Here is an 18,499-nt window from a genome sequence, read left to right as displayed (position 1 = left end):
GGTTAGCCCTGAGCTAACATCTGCCACCAATCCTCCTCTTTTTACTGAGGAAGACCGGCCCTGAGCTAACATCTGTGCCCATCTTCTTCTACTTTATATGTGGGACGCCGGCCACATCATGGCTTGACAAGTGATGCACAGGTGTGCACCCAGGATCCGAAACAGCAAACCCCAGGACACCAAAGCAGAACGTGCAAACGGAACCTCTGCACCAGGATGGCCCCTGTTCAATTCACTTTTGAATCACTCAAGCGAGAACAACCTTACAGAAGTAAATGTCAACAAAATCAACAAGTATAAATTTCTATATACCTCTTTATTTCTGTAGAAGCACATAAATCATCCCAAGCATGACTAATCTGAATCTTTTTACATGTGAAACTCCACTGGGATGGACCAGAGGAGTATTTCCCAGGCTTGGTTAATCAGCATTCCTTAGGGTCCTTAGTAAAATATTGATTCTGAGGCCCTGCTCTAAACCTAGTAACTTGGAATTTCGAGGGGAATGGGTTTTAATTTACTAGGTTTGGAGGCTAAATACCTGGGTTTTTAGTGCCCACCCCAGGTGATTTTGATGTTGTTTCAAATTTGAGAAATACAGGTACACAATACATTTCAGCATTTATATCATTACATAACACACATATGTTTAGATGGCCAAGGGTGATCCGCCCTGGGTGGGTCATCTGCTGACACCCTGCTGGATAAGGACAGCCCTAATGACGGGAGGGGGTGGCTCACACTTTGCTCTGCTGTCTTGCTCTGGGTAATTGCTGCTGATTTCTCACACAGTGTCTCATAACATTCCAGGTCCAGGAGACAGAAATTGAAAGACCAAAATCAAGAGTATCATTATTTCCAGTTCTATTACTAAAGGTCAGTGCCACTCTCATCAAGTTGTGTCCACTCCGTGTACCTCCCTTTTCTCACTCACAAAATGAAAAGGGTAAAGGAGATGATGTCATTAAGAAAATTATCCAAATCTTGAAAAAAATGCAAAAAGATCATTGTATGCCTTTTCAATGTCATACTAGAGCATTGTCTAGCAGGGCCACCCAAGTTTCATCTTACTCACTATAAAAACAACTTTATGTGACTTACCACTTACTATTAACTTGTAGAAAACATAAAAAGCATATGATTTTTGTCCAGTAGAGATGCAAATGACATCAGTCTGGTAGAAAAGATAATGTCTAAAGTTGGTACTTCAAGAAACAGAAGTACAAACTGTTAAAAAAGAAGTAACAGGCCCAAAATGGAGTCATTTCACCCCACGACAGCAAATCAAGATTTCATTACGGTTTCAACCTATGGCAGGAATGTGACCTTGTTAACAGTCACTCTGAAATTTCCTGATTAGCACTGGTGAGATAATTACATAATAAAACCCCTGCCTTTCCCTTTCCCCTAAGAGAAGATGCCCTGGCCTGAAACTATGCTTTCTTTTCTTTCACTAACAATTTCCTTACTGCACCATCCTTCTGCCTATAAAACCTTCCATCTGCACAGTTCTCAGAGTATCTCTCTGCTTGCTAGATGGATGCTGCCCCATTCACAAACCAGTGAGTGAAGCCAATTAGATCTTCAAATTTACTCGGTTGAAATTTTGTTTTTAACAAAGGATATACCTAGACACACAAAGGAAAAACTGGAAAAGAACTGAAAAGAGTTAGCAGGTGCTTCATGGAAATAGTACTGGGACAGGAGAATATTGCTTTTACCCCAGACATGTATTACTCTGGTAAGAATATTCTTTTGAACAACTTTTTAAAGTCTAAGAAATAAAAATTAACGTTTTATTGATGTGAAGAATTATTAAGTACAAACATTGTTCTCAAGGTCCTGGAGGCAGCATCTTCAGTCCTCATGCCCAGTTGTTCATGAGTTAAGAGACAGTGTCTTCAGGTCCAGCTTCAGGAAGCAGCCTTTGCCCTTCGGGGATCCTGGTGCCAGAAGATACCAGCCCCAAAGCAGCTTGACAGAGAAACACCCCACTCAACTGTTTTCTCTGCAATTGTGATTTTGGTAGCAAGTTTCTCGATTCCTCCCCTGGAATCCAAAAGCCCCTCGCCCAGTGCATCAGGCCCTTGACAGTACCTATGTGCTAAAGAGCCAAAGGAACAAAATCCTTCAGTGAATGTTGGCCCGGAGCTCCTGGTACTCAAACTCAAGAGCATTTGATACAGCAAATGTGTGAAAATAGGTGTGCACCAGGCAATTGCCTGAAAATGAGGGTGTTACTACTCACAGGGGCCTTCTGTGATTTCATATGCTGTGGCAGATCTCAAATGTGATGCGTAAGGCAGGTGTCCATGGAAGTCTGTTCTCCAGGCTCCAGAAGCTATGAGATTATTGTGTTTTCATTTTAATTACACTCTAAATAGTTATCAAAACCTCTTTTGGATCAACAGGATGACCACTTTACCTTTGAATCCAGCTACATGACACCAGGACTCATATTTGAGGTTTTGTTTGAGCTCATCTGTGCCAAGTGTCAATCCAAGGAGTCATAGAGCCTGCACAAATAAAGTTTTCACAGTAGAGAAAGGAGACGGGGAAACTGAATCATCACACAGCCTGTGGTAGGGTGGCAATGCTGCAGCACTCAGAACTATAATCATGTCACAAGCAAATGTGTCATAAGATCCCAGTTGTCATACGTAACAACTGACAATGTAACAATGTAAATTGGCAGATGTAACAACCTGCCACCATTTATTAGCAGTGAGTACAGCAGTAAATATCCAGTGACTAATTCTTTTATTTGATATTCTAAAACTAATTAGCATAGTGCCATTTTAATGTTGATTTTCATAAAACTGCAGTGCTAAAATTATATTTAGTTGAAGAAGAACACTTTAAAGAATCAAGAGACATTGTAATAAATCAGTGCTTACTGATTGCTCACTGGCATGCCTAGCAGAGTATGTGGTCTGATTGTCCAAAAGCAGAAAAAAAAAAACAGTTAAGTTACTGGTGCTATTTTGGAGACAGTACTTAAGCAAACAGAATATTCTGCGTTTGTAGTATCAGGGTCAAAAGAAGAAATCTATCATATACAGAACCAGATCTGAGCTACGTCTTTCTCCGGTTATACCCACAATCACTTATTAAATTTCATCAGAATACATCACCAGAAGCATGGCTGGGGAGTGACCCAGGCTATCTGTTCCACGAAAGGCACCTTTACTACAGTTTTTAAAGGGCATATGTGTATGCTGAGTTTGCCTGAAAGGAAAAGACTGGAGGAAGCAGGGAGAAAGCAAAGCTGTGAGACTGTAGAGAAAGTATTCAGCTAGTGGTGCTTTCACATGCTTAACCTCCCACGCACCCAGTCACCATGGATCGCTGTCCCTTCTCCCCCAGTCCTGGGCTCACCCACTGTGACGTCCTCATTCAATTCCTCTTTTGCTAATTTCAGGTTACTCTTTGTTTTCTGTTTCATTCTATACCTGTTTTAGTCTTTTTATGGTATGAACACATGAAGTTTATATTTGGCTTTCTGTTTACACGTTAGAATTAGGACAAAAATATTTTATTATTGTTAAACACTATTTTTCTTTAAAAGGGCCTAACCCTTAAAAGGATGTATCACACACTTGGAGGTGTACTGGCAACCTATAGAGAATACAGAAAATGTAATCCAAATAGGAAAGAAAACAAAGCAAAAGAAAAACAAAGATCATTTGCACGCTAGCTACGCGATCTTGGGTAAGATTCATGAGCTCTGGGCTTTTTCATGTCCACCCTCAGGAGAAGGCTGTACCATCTTTGGGTACTGATGTGCTTATGCAAATGGCTTGTGGGCAGGACAGCTTCAGCTTGGGAGGAGAGCCTTACACCACCCCTCCCTCCTGCTCTGAGCCCATATTCTATTCCTCGGTTGTCATGAAGTCATCGCTTCTGCTCCATTCACAAATGAGATGAGAACAGGGCCCAGCTCACCTCTCAGCACTGATGTGAAATGACACTGCAATAATATAGATGAAAACACACTAGGAACTAGAAAATTTAAGACAAAACCTCTGACTAAGCTGCCACCTCCAGGCTGAGTTCAAGCACTGAAATCGATGTTGAAGGCAGTATTGTGCACTGCCCCCTGGTCAGAAGTGAGGAAGATCGGCTGGCCTCTCTCGGAGGAGGCGATGAACCAGCCAGGGAAGGCCACGGACTCGAAGGTGGAGGTCCTGCCCGTCTTGACGTGGTAGAAGAGGAAGGGCTTCACGGGCTCAGCTTGGTTGTACAGCTCCAATATCTTCTGCTCCTGAAACGTGACAGAGAATGCCCAGGAGGAGAAGCTGAGGCTGTTTGAGTAGTTCAAGGTTACCTGTACACAACTACTAAGTGTTCCAAAGATCGAGAGGGCCTTATCCATCTTTTAGAGCGGGCCTGGATGCACACGTTTCAAAGGAGCAGCAGAGTAAGCACGCAGGAAAGCTCACCTGCCCAGGTCCCAGCCTCTAATCCAGAGATGGCGTCAGACAGACGCAAGGGACAGGTTAATGAACAAGTGGCCACACTGGAACAATAAATTGGAATTCTCCTTACAAAAGAGGCTGCGAGGGCCCTCTAGAAAAGGGAAGGAGATGCAAATTTGCAGCAGTAAGCCAAGGACCACCCTCACCAAAGCCGCACCAGGGAGAGCCACCAGCCTGCAAGAACCACTGCTCTGACAAAGGATGGCCAGGCTGGGGGTGTGGGTCTCTGACCAACTGCCCACATGTGAGAAAGGTCAATGCCGGGAAAAAGACACAAGAAGGTCTGACAAAACAAAGGATTTGCATGCAAAGGAACAAGGCAAATAGAGCAATCAGAAAATGCCTTCTTTTATACAGAAGTAGATTTTGCATATGTATATATTTGTATATGCATAAATTGTATATTTAGCTAAAATAAGTATTTCTAAGTAAAATTACATATGTGTAAGATCTCCAGAGAGACATAAGAATCCTCCGTAATGCAGGCCATTCTCCCCTGACGGGGGAGTTCTTCCATAAGATTCCTTTACTCCGCTAATGACTTCCAGTGAATCTCTCCAATTCTTTGGGTGGCCAAAAACCCAGGAGTCACTTTGATACCGCTTTCTTCAATCCCAGCAGCAAGGCCTGTGAACTCTATTTCCAAAATATTTCCTGAACAGGCCACTTCTCATACCCCTCACACACTCCCAAAGCCCCAATCTATCACCTGCTCCCTTCCTTACCATCCATTCTCCACAAAGCAGATGAATGACCGTTCAACTGAAACCACTGAATAAATAGGATTGTGTTATCTTCTGGCTTAAATGTTTTATATGATTTTCAATTGTATTACAATAAAATCCAAACTTTTTCACAAAGCCTGCAGGGTCTATGCCGTTCAGCTCTTGCCCACCTCACTGCCCTTACCTCCTATCACTTCTCTGCATGCTCACTCTGCTCTGGCCACACCCATCTTTTTCCTTCCCCTCAAAGACATGGAGGTATTCCTGCCCCAGGGCCCTGGCACTTACTCTCACTCCCCCGGGTGCTCTGCCCCCCATCTTCCCATGGCCAACTCCTTCCCATTACTCAGCTCCCAGCTCAAATGCCACCTCATTGGGGAGAAACTCCATGAATTTCCTAGCCAAAGGAGGTCTCAAACCCCCTCCTCCTACCCACCACTATCTCATTACTGGGTTATTTTCTTCATTAGTTCCAATCCCTCTCTGAACTTAGCACATTTATTCACCAGTCATTTAATTATTGCCAGACTTGTTCATCTTAAGAAGAACAGACTATATTCCTTAACAGGTAGAAACTCAGTGGAAATATATTGACTGTTTAATAAATAAAAGGACACTTTCCCATTTCAAACTCTAATGCCTCCTTCTCCATCCTTACTTTCAGCTTCCTGCCTGGGAAGGACTGGGTGACAGGCTTCATCTGCACTCACCAACTTAAGGGTATTCCTCTAGCCATTCTCCCTGCTTTCTCATACTCCATCAGTCTTGCTTTCTCTGCTCAATCATTCCTATCAGCATATTCGCTGTCATTTCACCATCTTCAAATTAACTATTTTGATTGCCCACCACCACTCCCAATTCCCCTTTGCAGAAAACTCCTTGTAACAGTTGTCTGTATTTGCTGGCTCTGATTTCTCTCTCCCAATTCCTCTCTTAACCTCAACTCCACCCAAACTTTGGCCTCCGCCACTGCACCAACACTGCTCTCATGAAGGTCCCTAATGACCTGTACATTGCTGAATGCGACAGTCAATTCTCAGTCTGTCTGAGGACAAAATCACAATCAAAGGGCAGCTTAGCAGACAGGACATAGCTGAAAATGTAATTCTCAGTCACTGTCTTCTTTTTTCTTTTGTCAGTCCTTGTCTTGATCACATTCCACATTCACTCTGTCAGGAAATCCTGTTGCCTCAATTTTTAAAATTTCCAGAATCTGACCAGCTTCTCCCTACCTCCCTTGCTGTCCCCTTGCCCACCAAATCACACCTAGATCACCCCAAAGCCTGCCACAGGACTTTCATTCTTGTCCCCCACAATCTATTCTCAATGCAGCCAAAATAATCCTTTTCAAACCTATGTCTATTCATGTCACTCTTCTATTCAAAACATTCTAATAATTTCCCATTTCACTCAGATTGAAAGTTAAAATCCTTACAAAGACCGTCAAGGCCCTTCATGATCTATCTTTCTCTCTCTGAACTTCTCCTTCCTCAATTCACTCCTGCCACACTGGTTTCTTCACTAGTCCTGAACTTGTTCTTGCTGGACACCCTGCTGGCTAACTCCACTGCCTCCGTCTACTCTCTGCTAAAATCTTACCTTCCCAATGATGCCTCTTGCACTATTTAGCAGGAAAACCTGACTCCACCTGTCTCTGGCACTTCCAGTCTCTTTATCCTGCTCTAATTGTTCTTTTCCAGGGGACGTAACACCCTGTGACATATCTCCAAATTACCTGTTATTATACTTATTGTTTACCATTTTTCTCCTCCCACTAGAATCCAGGCCCCATGAGGGCAGGGCTCTTGGCCATTCTGTACACTGATGTATTTCAAATGCCCATGACAGTGCTGGAGACCAATAAGAATCCACACATTTGCTGAATTGAATTAAATTGAATTGAGCTGAATTGAATTAAACTGAAGTTTATGAAACTGAAGTCTAAGGAATAAGTCTTTTTTATAACAAGTAGTTATAAAAATTTAAAAAAAGAACCAACTAGAAAGCTTGAGAATTGACATGGTAAAGATTGACATTTCAGAAAACACAGTAGAAAGATGATTTCGCAGATGGGACAAGACTTAAAATGTAATCATGACCTGGAAGATTGAACAAAGAAATTCTCCTAGAATGCAACACCAAAAAGGAAAAGAAAAGTAAAGTAAAGAAAAACAATGAATGGATAGAAAGTATGGAAAGTTAGACGAGATATTGAAGTGAGATCTAGAAATTCTAACGACTGACGGATAGGAATTCCAAAAGAAGAGAGAAGGCAGAATGAAAAAAAGAATATACTTGAAGAATCCATGGCTCAGAACATCTCAATATTCAAGAAAGACAAGAGTCCTCAACTAGTGAGGGGCAGGATAAATCAAAGAAAAGTCTATTTCATGCACGTAACTCAAAAGGAGTTAGGAAAATATGCTTAGGAACAGGAGAATATTTCTTGTTTAATTGTAGAATTACATTTTTCTACCACTTGTAAAAGAAATTGCCTTTTTTTTAAAATAACTTTTTCTTAGTCACTCACCTTCAGTTGCAGCGTGGGTTGCCCTTCAACGTCCTCACAAGACAGACACATTTCTGGATCCTGGATCCCCAGATAAATGGGAATCCCTTTGCCTTGTTCAAGAGACTCTGGATACTTACATGGGACAACAGTGACAGTGACTATAAAGATAAGAAGGGAGATGGTGTCAGTGTCCTTTAGAAGTCAGGAAAAAACCAGTATTTTCCAGGTGCATATGGAAGAGACCTTAAGAGTGCAATCCCTGCTACGCTAGACCTTCCAAATGGCCAACCACTATATTCATTCATTCATTCATTCACACCATGTGCCAATCACTGCCCTAGGAAATGGACCAAACACAAAGAGTTAAACAGACGGCAGACCCTGCCCATGAGATTTTCACATCTCTGCTTACACATCTGGAGGTGGAAAGCTCCAACCCCAAGCAGCCTCTCTGATCCTTGGAGATCTCTGTCCATTAGCAAGTTTTGCTAATGTGATGTTGAAATCTGCCTTCCTGTGATATCCACCCATTTAGCCCTTTCAGGACACTTTGAAGTCAGGCAGAACAAGCTGCTCCTCTTCCATAGGACAAGCCTTTCTCTCACTAAATGGAGCTCTCCTGCTCCTCAGGAAGCTGCTCTAGCCTCTCTGTTTTCTTTATCCTGGCCCAAGACAACAATGCTGGGAAAAGTAGAAAGCAGCAGGAAAAGAGGAAGACCAAGTATGAGGTGGATTGACTCCATAAAGGAAGCCATAGGCACGAGTCTACAGAAGCTGAGGAGGTCTGTTGAGGACAAGACATTGTGGACAGCACTCATTCTTAGGGTCACCAGAAGTGGGAGCTGACTTGACCACAAGTAAGAACAACAAGGCATGCCTTCCCAGGCAGGTATGAAATTCTCCTCCCTCCAGGCAAGCCCTACTGTAAAGTCACACTTCAACAAAAGGCTGGCGCCAGCATGCTGGCTGCACAAAGGGGAGGAGGCTGCCTCCTAGGAGCAGCAGCTGCTGGATGACCACTCACCTGCAGCCACTCTGTCACTCCGTGGAACTGTCACGAGGGTCTGACCCTGAAGGATCCACACCTGCTGACTCAAGTCAGAGACGTTGCCAGTCTGAGGTTTATTCACTGAGGTTTAAATGGAAAAGAATAATGAAGAAACGTTATGATTAGACTGCTTTTCTAGGTGCGAGGAGAAAGATTATCTAATCCAGGCCCTTTAGGAAGGAAGGTCCAGGGTTTACACATGAAAACTGGCAGCACTCAGTGACCTATCAGCCTGGCCTTCTTTTCCAGTAGAGCTGTGGGCTCTGGTGAGGAGGGAAAGGGCTGTAACTGGTCTAAGAGGGTAAACCATCGGTCTCATAGCACATGTGTGTCAAGACCCAGCCATGCTTTTTGATGCCTATTCTGTGTTTGGCCCAATGTTGGGTCTGGAGCTAGAGCAGTGAATAAGCACTGGTCCCCACTCTTGGGAAGCCCACGGTCCACTGGGAGATGGACAGCACTGGGTGGTAAGGGCCATATACAGGGAGGGGCTAAGAATGCTGAGGTGCTCAGAAAAGACAGGTATGAGTGCCTATGTCCCAGGCCTCCAGGCCCCCACCCAACATCACCTGCTTCATGGGTTCTTTCGGGGATAGGGGATCCTCGAACGTCTGACATAGTGGGGTTGTCTCAACACCTGTGGGGACAGCAATAAGAGATATGAGCCTCAGGAGATGTTTCCAAAACCTTCCCAGGACACTGGTTCCTGAGGTTCTTGTTCTGGACAGGGAGCTGGGAAGCCTGGCTTGACACAAAGCCCTAATCAGAAAATCTGAGCCACTTCCTGAGAAAAACCCTCAAGGCAGCCTCAGGGGTGGGAGGTCAGGCAGAATTTCCTCCACCCAGAGATCCAGCCAATGATAGTCTCTCCCTAGAAGTTCCAAAGCCAGGCATGACTTTTGTCCTTAAATACCCCCAGCCCTCTATGCCTGTGCGTCCTCCTCCCAGGAGCCCTCCCACCTCTCATTGGCATCTGGTTCTGCCTGGGAGCAGGGGAGGCACTCGTGCCAGGGCAGCTCCTTCAGGATCCTAGCAGCTCCCCATCAGAAGCACCTAGCTCCGCACAGGACAAGACACGGAGCCAGCCTGGCATGGCCCCATCCCTTGACTGAGCCCTAAAGCACAGAAAAGAGGGAAAGCTCCAGAGTTAGAAGACTTTCCTACTATCAGCTGGCAAGGAAAGACCTTTATCGAAAGTACGGGGGACTGAATCACAGCTCCAGCAGCTCCCAAGAGCAGTGACGGGCCCTGACAGAGCCTGGGTCATTTATCTGGTGAGCATAGGGAGGCTGCAGCTTCCCTGGTGGGGTGTGACTATTGTATGACGTGAAAGAAAGCCAGTTCCTCCTGCCAGAAGATCCCCTGAGGCCCAGATGAAGAAATCACAGCATCAGCATGAGTATGACCTATCGACACAAATAATCTACAGCCAATCTATAAATCAAAATTGGGGTGAGTTTAGTATGACCCAGGTTTGAGGACTATTGCCCAGGGACTTTCTTCCCCAAGGAAAGAAGGGCATCAAAGAAGTAGGGTATACTGAGTGTTTATATACCATCTTGGAACAAAGAGCTTATAGCACATATGATAGGAATGTCCCTTTTACTACTGTCTCGAGATGCTTAGCTGGCACAGTAGGTCGGTGGTCAGCAGGTCAGTGGTCACAAGGTGAGCACAGCAGGTCAGTAATTAATCCTTAGTCTCCAAGAAGAGATGCTTATCCTTAAAGAAATGCTGATATGGGGGAAAGTTACATCCCTATCTTTAAGGGCATCATTCTTTGTTTTTGTTTTTGTTTTGCTTTGTTTTTGCTGAAGAAGATTAGCCCTGAGCCAACATCTGTTGCCAATCTTCCTCTTTTTTTGTTTGAGGAAGATTAGCCCTAAACTAATATCTGTGCCAATCTTCCTCCACTGTATATGTTGGTCACTGCCATAGCATGGCTGAGGAGTAGTGTACGTCCCCACCTGGGATCCAAACCCGCAAACCCCAGGCTGCCAAAGCAGAGTGTGCTAACTTAGCCACCATGCCACAGGACCAGCCCATAAGGGAGTCATTCTTACCTCTGGGACATAGCAAATGTTTAAACAGTTGTACAATACATGCTCAACAGACCACATCAGGCCCTTTCGGCAAAACAAGGCCAGGCCAAATTCGTTTTAAACCAAATGGCTCCCTCCAACCTATATATACCCCAATATATATTATTGCTTTTCATTTATTTATCAGACTCGTCTGAGCTTCCTGAGCAGTAAGCACCCAGTCAAGCCCTACAAGAAATAGAGGACAGACCCTGGGCTTCTCAGAAAGGGGAGACTGAGGGATTTCCCCAAAGCTCAGTTCTCCTGCCGTGTCACTCCCGGGCTAGGACTGGAAATGCCAGGCCCTTCGTGGAGGGAGACCTTCTCCTGGGGCTGGGAAGTTGCCCTTTACAGTCCCATTAAGCGAATCCTGTGATTGCAAAATTAGCTGGGTGCTTCAGGCAGGATCCATATGGCAATCCTGGTCACAACTGCTCCATCTCAGGCCACCCCTGAAAGGATAGTTAGGCTGAAAGCTCCCTACTTCTGCTCTTTCAGTCCCTCAGAGACGCACCTCCATTCCCTGGGGGAGCCACAGGCCCTGAGCAGCACACCCTTAACTGAGGCAAGCCTGGTCCCTGGTGGCCCCAAAATACAGCGGACTTCAGAAATGCCTAAGGACTAGAGAGGGAGGCAGTGATTTCTCCAGAAACGGAGCCCCAGGTCCCAACTTATCCGCCAACTTCTGCTCTTGTGGTTCAGGACATTTGTAGGTTCTCAATAAATGGTAACTGTTACTTTTCTGTGGATCAAGTTTTTACACACACCCCCATCCCATCCGCTGAAGTCAAGCATAAAAATTTTCTGAGGCACAAGTTAACTTGACTGAAGTGAATTTCAGGAGACAGACTAGAAGCACCTACAACTTCATATTCACCTGTCTAGCTGGGGGGAAATAAGTGCGAAGAAGAAGACAGAATCTTCTAGGCAACCCTCTGTGAGCCCCTCTTTCCCATCCTGAAAAGAGTCTCTTTTCTCACCCTCTCATACTTTCCACCCCTATCTGGTTTTTGGCCTTGGAGGAACCTAGTCCTTTCCTGCAGAGGTCTCAATCCCATCACTTTTGGCTTCCAGTTTATCTGTTACCCTAGGAGAGAGCACAGTAACAAATTCAGACACACTTCTGCTCAAAGCCAGGCTCAGCCAGTCATCTCTTGAGTCCCCTCTGCCCAGTTGAAGAGCCTCTCCATTATGCATCAGTCAACATATCCCCTTCTTGGGATTCTCACCACAAAATAGCATCTAAAAGACACCATCATCTGGCCTCCAAATTCCTTGGGTCTCTGTTTCAATCAGGAGCCAGTCTGGAAAGCAGAACCCACACAAGGAATTTCAAGCATAAGAAATTGAAAACGAAGAACTGGTTACACATGTGTTAGAAGGCTACAGAGTAAAAAGGAGTTTCCCGAGGTATTCCAGATTGTAACAACTGTGGGAAGGAAAGAAGAGGGAACAAAAGAACACAGGCGCTCAAAGGAGGGACCTTGTAGGACTGATGCCAGAGCTCAGGAGGGTTCCTCTGCCAAACTGAGGCTCAGACCTCTGAAAAGAGAGTATGGTCTGGTGAGTGCACGAACCACAAAGGTGGAGAGGAGGAGGCAGCCCAGGAGATGCTCAGAGGACCCAAGCGACACAACCTAGAGAACTGTATTTCTATTGATTCAAAAGCCTTTGGGTATGGCTTGAATTTTTCATGCCCAGAAGAAGGTTGCAAAAATCTGTGTATTATGGTCACAAGTGTCCTCTTTAGCCTTAGCCTCTTATTCCACTTGATGCTGACCTTTCCCTAACTTCCTAACATTCAGAGGATACAGCACTTCCCACAATTCTCAGCAATCAGCATCCATTCTGAAGTCTCCAGTTTAAACTTTAGTGTGATCTGGTATCAGAGAAATTAGAGGGAATAAGAGGGATAGTGAAAAGAGGAAAGAACTGAACCATTGGGGTGGATAATTGAAGAGCAGAGAGCCGATCTACTGAAGAAATGAACCGGCACTTTTGTCTTAGAATAGAAGGGATGAATAATGTGATTATACGATATCTGAGAAGACTATCAATATTTATGTTGGTTATAAAAAGTAAAGAATGTGGTTCTGCTCTATAAACATAATTCAGTTTGCCAGATTCTTTCTATTAATGTTTTACTGTCACATAGAACAATGAAAATTATGCACACCATTAAGTGTGGCTTGAATTGAATTCAAACAGGTATTCATAAAGTCAAAGAACTTAGACATGGAAATAATTTTAAGAGATCACAAATAAGTTCAGATTCCAATTTTCAAGCTCTAAGACATTATCATCCAGGCTTGTTCAATAACAACAAGTCCTGCTAGTTTGCTCACATAACATGTCCATGATCTTGATAAGTCATGGAAACCAGGTAGGGCGAGAAAGCTTGAGCATTCACCACCACTAGAATCTCTAGAATCTGCTCATAGAGGCACAATCTCCATAACAACTTATTCGTGTACCCAAGCTGCCAATCACAACTAATAAAGCAGAAGGGACTGTGAAGTAGTAGAGGTTATGTGGCCCCTGCAGGTGACAAATACACAGAATCAAATTAATAGTAGAATTAGGGATAGGATCTACAACTTCCAACTCCCCAGTCCAGGGCTCTCTGCTACGGTGCCCACCAGCTCCCCTGGGGCTTCTGAGACGACCAAAACCACTGTAGCTTAGGTCCTATCAAGGGCTACCTACCAGCAGGGCTGGCAGTCTGGCCCAGGCATTGCTACTGGAAAAGAACTGGCACTTACCTCAGTTGAACTGATGGAACAACATGATGTGGACCATGAACCACGGAGGATTGTGTGGGGCTATTTATACTCTAGTAGATCTGGGGAAATGCCCAGGAAATTCCCAGGGCAGCCTCTGCAGGTCAGCCTTTACTCAGCGTGGGTGGGATGATGTAGTTGAACATGCCTGAACCTCTGCTCCTCCAAACAGCCCAAGCCCACTGTCTAAGACGTTCTTCCCTGTGGGTTGCCTGATCGCGTCTCCTTGAAACTGCTTTCTTCATGAAACTCCAGACTTTAGGATCTGGGCCAACATGCTATTTAACAGTTTACTCTCCCTCACGTGAAAATAAAGGACAAATCAACAAAAATAGCCCCAAACTACTCACCAAAATGGCAGAAATAAATAGCAGCATTAAAAGCACTAAGATAAAAGAACCTATCTGTATAGCTCCAACAAAAATGTACGTTTCTCTACATTTAAAACAACTATGGACTAAATTGTACACTTACGTGCAACCAAAAAATTAAAAATAAACAGCTTAAGCCTTAATTGGACAGCTCACGGTATTTAAGGAAAAGTTGTAGGTTAAATGCCTAAAGTTTGAAATTCCTGGACAAAGAGCCAAATGACAGAGAACTTCTAGCCTTGCCCAATGATCCACGTTACAGAAAAGGCAAAAGCCATGAAGGAAAAGATGATAAATTGAACATCATCAAAATTTTAGAATTTTGGACAAAACACACCATGGAAGAAAGTTAAAGGATAAGGTACCTGGGAGAAAATATTTGCAACCCATCTAACAAGCTAACAGGCTAATAGTTAATACTCAAACTTGTTAAATAGCTCCTGCTAATCAATAAGAAAAATACAGATAATTCTACGGGAGCAATAAATGCAAAAAACATTTCACTGAGAAAAAATATAAATATCCAATAAATAGAAGTAATTATACTTAACCATACTAGTAATTAGCAAATGCAAATCAAAGCAATAACGAGATTCCGTTTCCACCCATCAGAAAGGTACGAATTAAAAAGATGATGGTAGGCAATGGTGTAAGGAAATAGACTCACTCACTGTACGAGCGGTGTATGAGTCAGCACAGCCTTTTTAGAAAGGAATTTCACAGGAGCTATTAAAAATCCAAATGTTCATGCCCTTTGAGCCCTCAATTCTACTTCAAAGAACCTAGCAGTTAAGTTACTTGCAGCTTCAAAAGCAGGAAAAACCTGATTCAAAGTGGCTAAACCAATAAAAATGTCGACTCTAGATCACACAATCGGAAGTCCAGAAGTAGTATAGGATCAGGGTTGCTGTTCTGAAAATTCTTTGATGTCAGCAAGAATCAGCATTTTTAATTCTTTCTGAACCAAAATTCATAACTTAAGGGCAAGTTCCTTCTAGTCTGTAAGATAAGTGTCTATGATGATCAGAACTGCATGCTCCATCATTTATATCTTATGGTAAAGAGAATGTCTTTCTCACACCAAAGTCTTTCAAGTCTATTTGGGCCAACTTGGGAGCCACGCTGTGTCAATCAAGTCCTAACAAGAAACATATGACACATTCAAATCTGGCAATTTGAGATAAATGTAATAAAGGAGTTATTTACAAAGATGTGGGCAGAGTACACAGAAATCCCAAAGCTAGTTTCAGTAGGATACAGCCCTTACCACCCATAAGCCTGAAGAGACAAGAGAAGAAAGTGGTTACCACAACTCAGAGAGAGAGAGATTTGTGGAGAGAGATATTTAGCAGGAGCTGTGACCTTTGTCAAGAAAAGCAGTCAGCCTATAAATAGCCTGACCTCACTCTCTTCCCATCTGCCAATTTCCTTCCAGTGGATGTTGAAGGATCAGTGGAAGTCATCCAGTACAGTCCAAGCCTTTTGCCCCTCACGCCCATGTTCTTCCTCCATGAGTGAGAGATCTGTGTTCCCTATCTCAATCAAAATATAAAAAGACATCAGCTTCTGAGTCGTTGTAATTTATGTCAATGTGGTCATACTCTCAACTGAAACTTTTTTAAAGCCATTCCCAGTATTATTCATATAAGGTGGTTAGAGGAAAAGGCAGGAGTTGGGGGAAACAGTTAAGCAGTCAACTGATACACTCCTTGATTCTATAGCTACTCACAAGGTCTAGTTTGGTAATCCTAGCTGCCTTCTTCCACCCATTCCATGTTCCCCTTACCCTCTACCAGTACCTCAGCTGTATGCTCTTCTTCACCTTGAGGGCGAATCAAGCCTTCTTTTCTGTGGAACCTGAGTCTTTGGTACTCTTCTTTATTGGTGCTGCAGTTTTCTGTTGACAAAAACTACTGGACAAGGGAGTAATAAGACATGCTTGAGGGAATCCCTTGGGTTCCAGACATAGTCCTGTTCACCCCTATTGAGTAGCAGCTTCCCAGTTTTCCCTGATTTCCTGAGTAATCAGGATCAATCACCCCAACCAGTAAGGTGACTCCTTTCTGCTTATTCAGCGACACGAGGGGCCCAAATGGCCAGGGGGCAATCTCAGCTTCCAGTTTCTCAGATCCTTCACTGTATTCCCTGGAGAAAGCATGTCATTCCTGGGCACAAGAACCTTCAATCTACGGAGGCTAAGGGCACAGAACAAGAAGAAAAGATTCCTACAGTAGGTTATTTGATTTAAGAGTAAGAGGAGGTACTCCCCCCTACCCCTGCCTGACTTCAAAACCCTTTGGTTCTTGAACCTGTGCATTCCAGTCATGAGGAAGATAGCAACATATATCAGCCAGTGGTTTAAGGAATATACTGCTTCCCGTAAGACAGCACCCTCTCGGACTGTTATGTTCCAGCTGGCACTACATGTGAGTCTTCAACAGACCATTCCACTGTGCTGTCAAGACAGCTGCACGTGGTAAAGCCAATGAATTACGTGAGTTGAGCTTGTTGCCACAGTTCCTTTACTGAAAAATGTCTCCCTTGGTCAGAAGGGATGCTATGTGGGACACCTTAGATAAAGTCATGCAGTAAGTCCACAACGGTGTTACTGACAGAAATACCATGAGTTGAGAAGGCAAGTCAGTACACAGAACGTATATCAATCCCCACAGGAAGAAAGCATTGACCTCTTCATGATGGAATAGTCCAATATAATCAGTCTGCCACCAGATAGCTGGCTGATTTTGTCAGGGAATGGTGCCATATCAAGGATTTTCTGCTGATCTCTGCTAGTGGTGGTTCGGGCACTCATCAGTGGCAATAATCAAATTGAATTTGTTGAGGGGAAGTCAAGCAGCTGAATTCATGCATAACCTCCATATCTGCCACCATGGTCACTTTGGACATGGACCCACTGAGCAGGCAAGTGACTTGGGAAGACTGACATCCACAGGTTGGGTTATCTCGACCTCTAATTTTTTAGAGCCTCCTCTGCAGTAGATTCTCTTTGGTAAGCATTTGTTTGGAACACAAATATCTTCACATTTCACATCTGTGCCCTCTGAGAGGTTCATCCACATGCCATACTCTACACCTTCTTGTAGCCAATTTTTAAATCTTTGTCTTTCTAAATCCCTGCACAGATAGCCAACCCATTAGCCAGTGCCCACAAATTAGTGTGGATCTATATCTCAGATCTCCTCTAACGTGAAACGAACAAACAAATACGGTACCTCAAATTCTGCCCAATGGGAGGATTTCTCTTCACTATTGTTTTTCAGGGCCACTTGAGTGGGCTACAGTGAAATGGCAGTAGCCATCTATTTCCGGCTGGGGCCAGCATACCATGCAGATTCATACATAAATCAGGCCTATGCTTTTTCTCCACTACTCTAGACCTCCCTATGAGACTATCTATAAATATGGACTAAGAAATGGGTGGAAAAGCTGTAGGAGCAGATATTATAGGAGTCTGTGTTACTTGCTTACGAAGTTTACTTTTACCTTTCAGGTGTGCTTGGGTTTGGTCTCCCATCTACTAATATTTTTTAATAGAATGTTCCTGTGCATGTCCATTATGATTTGGTAGATTGGGTCATTCCAAGCTCATGGTGGGCAGTTTAATTTAAATAGTCATTTCGTGTTTCAGGGTTAGGAGTTCAGTCTCTGTAATGGACCAATAGCAATCCAGGAGCTGATTTTCAGCAAGGCAGAAGAGGACATGGCCTTACTTCAAAACCCTAGAGATATACCCTGTGATTCTTCAACTGGGGCTTGCAAGAACTCCATGCAGCACTTCTATCTGCTGCAAACATTTCTAAAACTGTTGGGTCTGTTAAATCATAAGACTTAAGGGACAAATAAACTTATGTCCCAGCCTGGATCCTCTGCATAAACTTTTCTGGCTCTAGGACCCACCAAAACTAGCAGCTTTGTGGGATACTAGGTATATGGACCAAAACAGCCTGCCCAAACGAGAAATGTGTTAACTGTAAAATCCGAAGAAGCCTCCCAAGCATTTTGCCTCTTTTTTCATGCTGGGAAATATGAGGTATAAGAATTTGTCCATCACTTTTTAGGGGATATTTTGAGATGTCCTAGACTACTGGATCCCTGGAAATCCCACCAACAGAGCAGACTCCTGAATGCATTTCTCTAGCATGCATTTATCTTTCTAAGGCATCTAGTATGTTTGCTATTTCTTGCTTACCAGATTCAGTTACATACATTAATTTCATCAATGTCATGGACCAGCACCAGGTCCCCAGGACTTATTATGACAGGGAATTGGAGAGTTGACATGGACATGAAGACTTCATGTGAAGGCAAATTGCTTCTGGTCGTCTTTGATCATATATATAGTGTTTAAAGAACATTTTCTAGACTAATAGCTGTATTCTAGCTCCCAGGGGCTGTGTTTATTTGCCCCAGTCAAGACACCACATGCAGAACTGCAGCTGGAATTGGCTTTACAAGCTAGTTAAGTTTGTGATGATCTACTTGC

General features: G+C 43.7%; 1 protein-coding gene across 5 annotated transcripts; it reads right to left on the bottom strand.

Annotated features, from left to right (window-relative positions):
* Positions 1-2,676: 2,676 nt before the first annotated feature.
* IL36G (interleukin 36 gamma) lies at positions 2,677-13,691 on the bottom strand. 5 transcript variants are annotated; one of them, XM_046661720.1, is made up of 5 exons: positions 13,607-13,691; positions 9,333-9,400; positions 8,740-8,844; positions 7,734-7,873; positions 2,677-4,264 (listed from the first exon to the last, which is right to left on the bottom strand). In XM_046661720.1, the coding sequence occupies exons 2-5, from the start codon at positions 9,379-9,381 to the stop codon at positions 4,055-4,057; spliced, it is 504 nt and encodes a 167-aa protein (XP_046517676.1). In that variant the 5' UTR covers positions 9,382-9,400; positions 13,607-13,691; the 3' UTR covers positions 2,677-4,054. The 5 variants fall into 5 exon arrangements, with proteins under 5 accessions (XP_046517676.1, XP_046517681.1, XP_046517677.1 ...); XM_046661725.1 differs by lacking the exon at positions 13,607-13,691 and adding an exon at positions 12,074-12,095; XM_046661721.1 differs by lacking the exon at positions 13,607-13,691 and adding an exon at positions 11,825-11,931.
* Positions 13,692-18,499: the final 4,808 nt, after the last annotated feature.

Source organism: Equus quagga, chromosome 5 (assembly GCF_021613505.1).
Source record: "Equus quagga isolate Etosha38 chromosome 5, UCLA_HA_Equagga_1.0, whole genome shotgun sequence".
Classification (NCBI taxonomy): Eukaryota; Metazoa; Chordata; class Mammalia; order Perissodactyla; family Equidae; genus Equus; species Equus quagga.
This window is presented reverse-complemented; position numbering and strand designations above follow the sequence as displayed.

Coding starts and splice junctions, on each gene's coding strand:
- IL36G (XM_046661720.1), bottom strand. CDS start 9,381: ATGTCAGACGTTCGAGGATCCCCTATCCCCGAAAGAACCCATGAAGCA. Junction 8,845..9,332: donor CGAAAGAACCCATGAAGCAG/GTGATGTTGGGT, acceptor TTTAAACCTCAG/TGAATAAACCTCAGACTGGC. Junction 4,265..7,733: donor AACCCACGCTGCAACTGAAG/GTGAGTGACTAA, acceptor GTCACGTTTCAG/GAGCAGAAGATATTGGAGCT.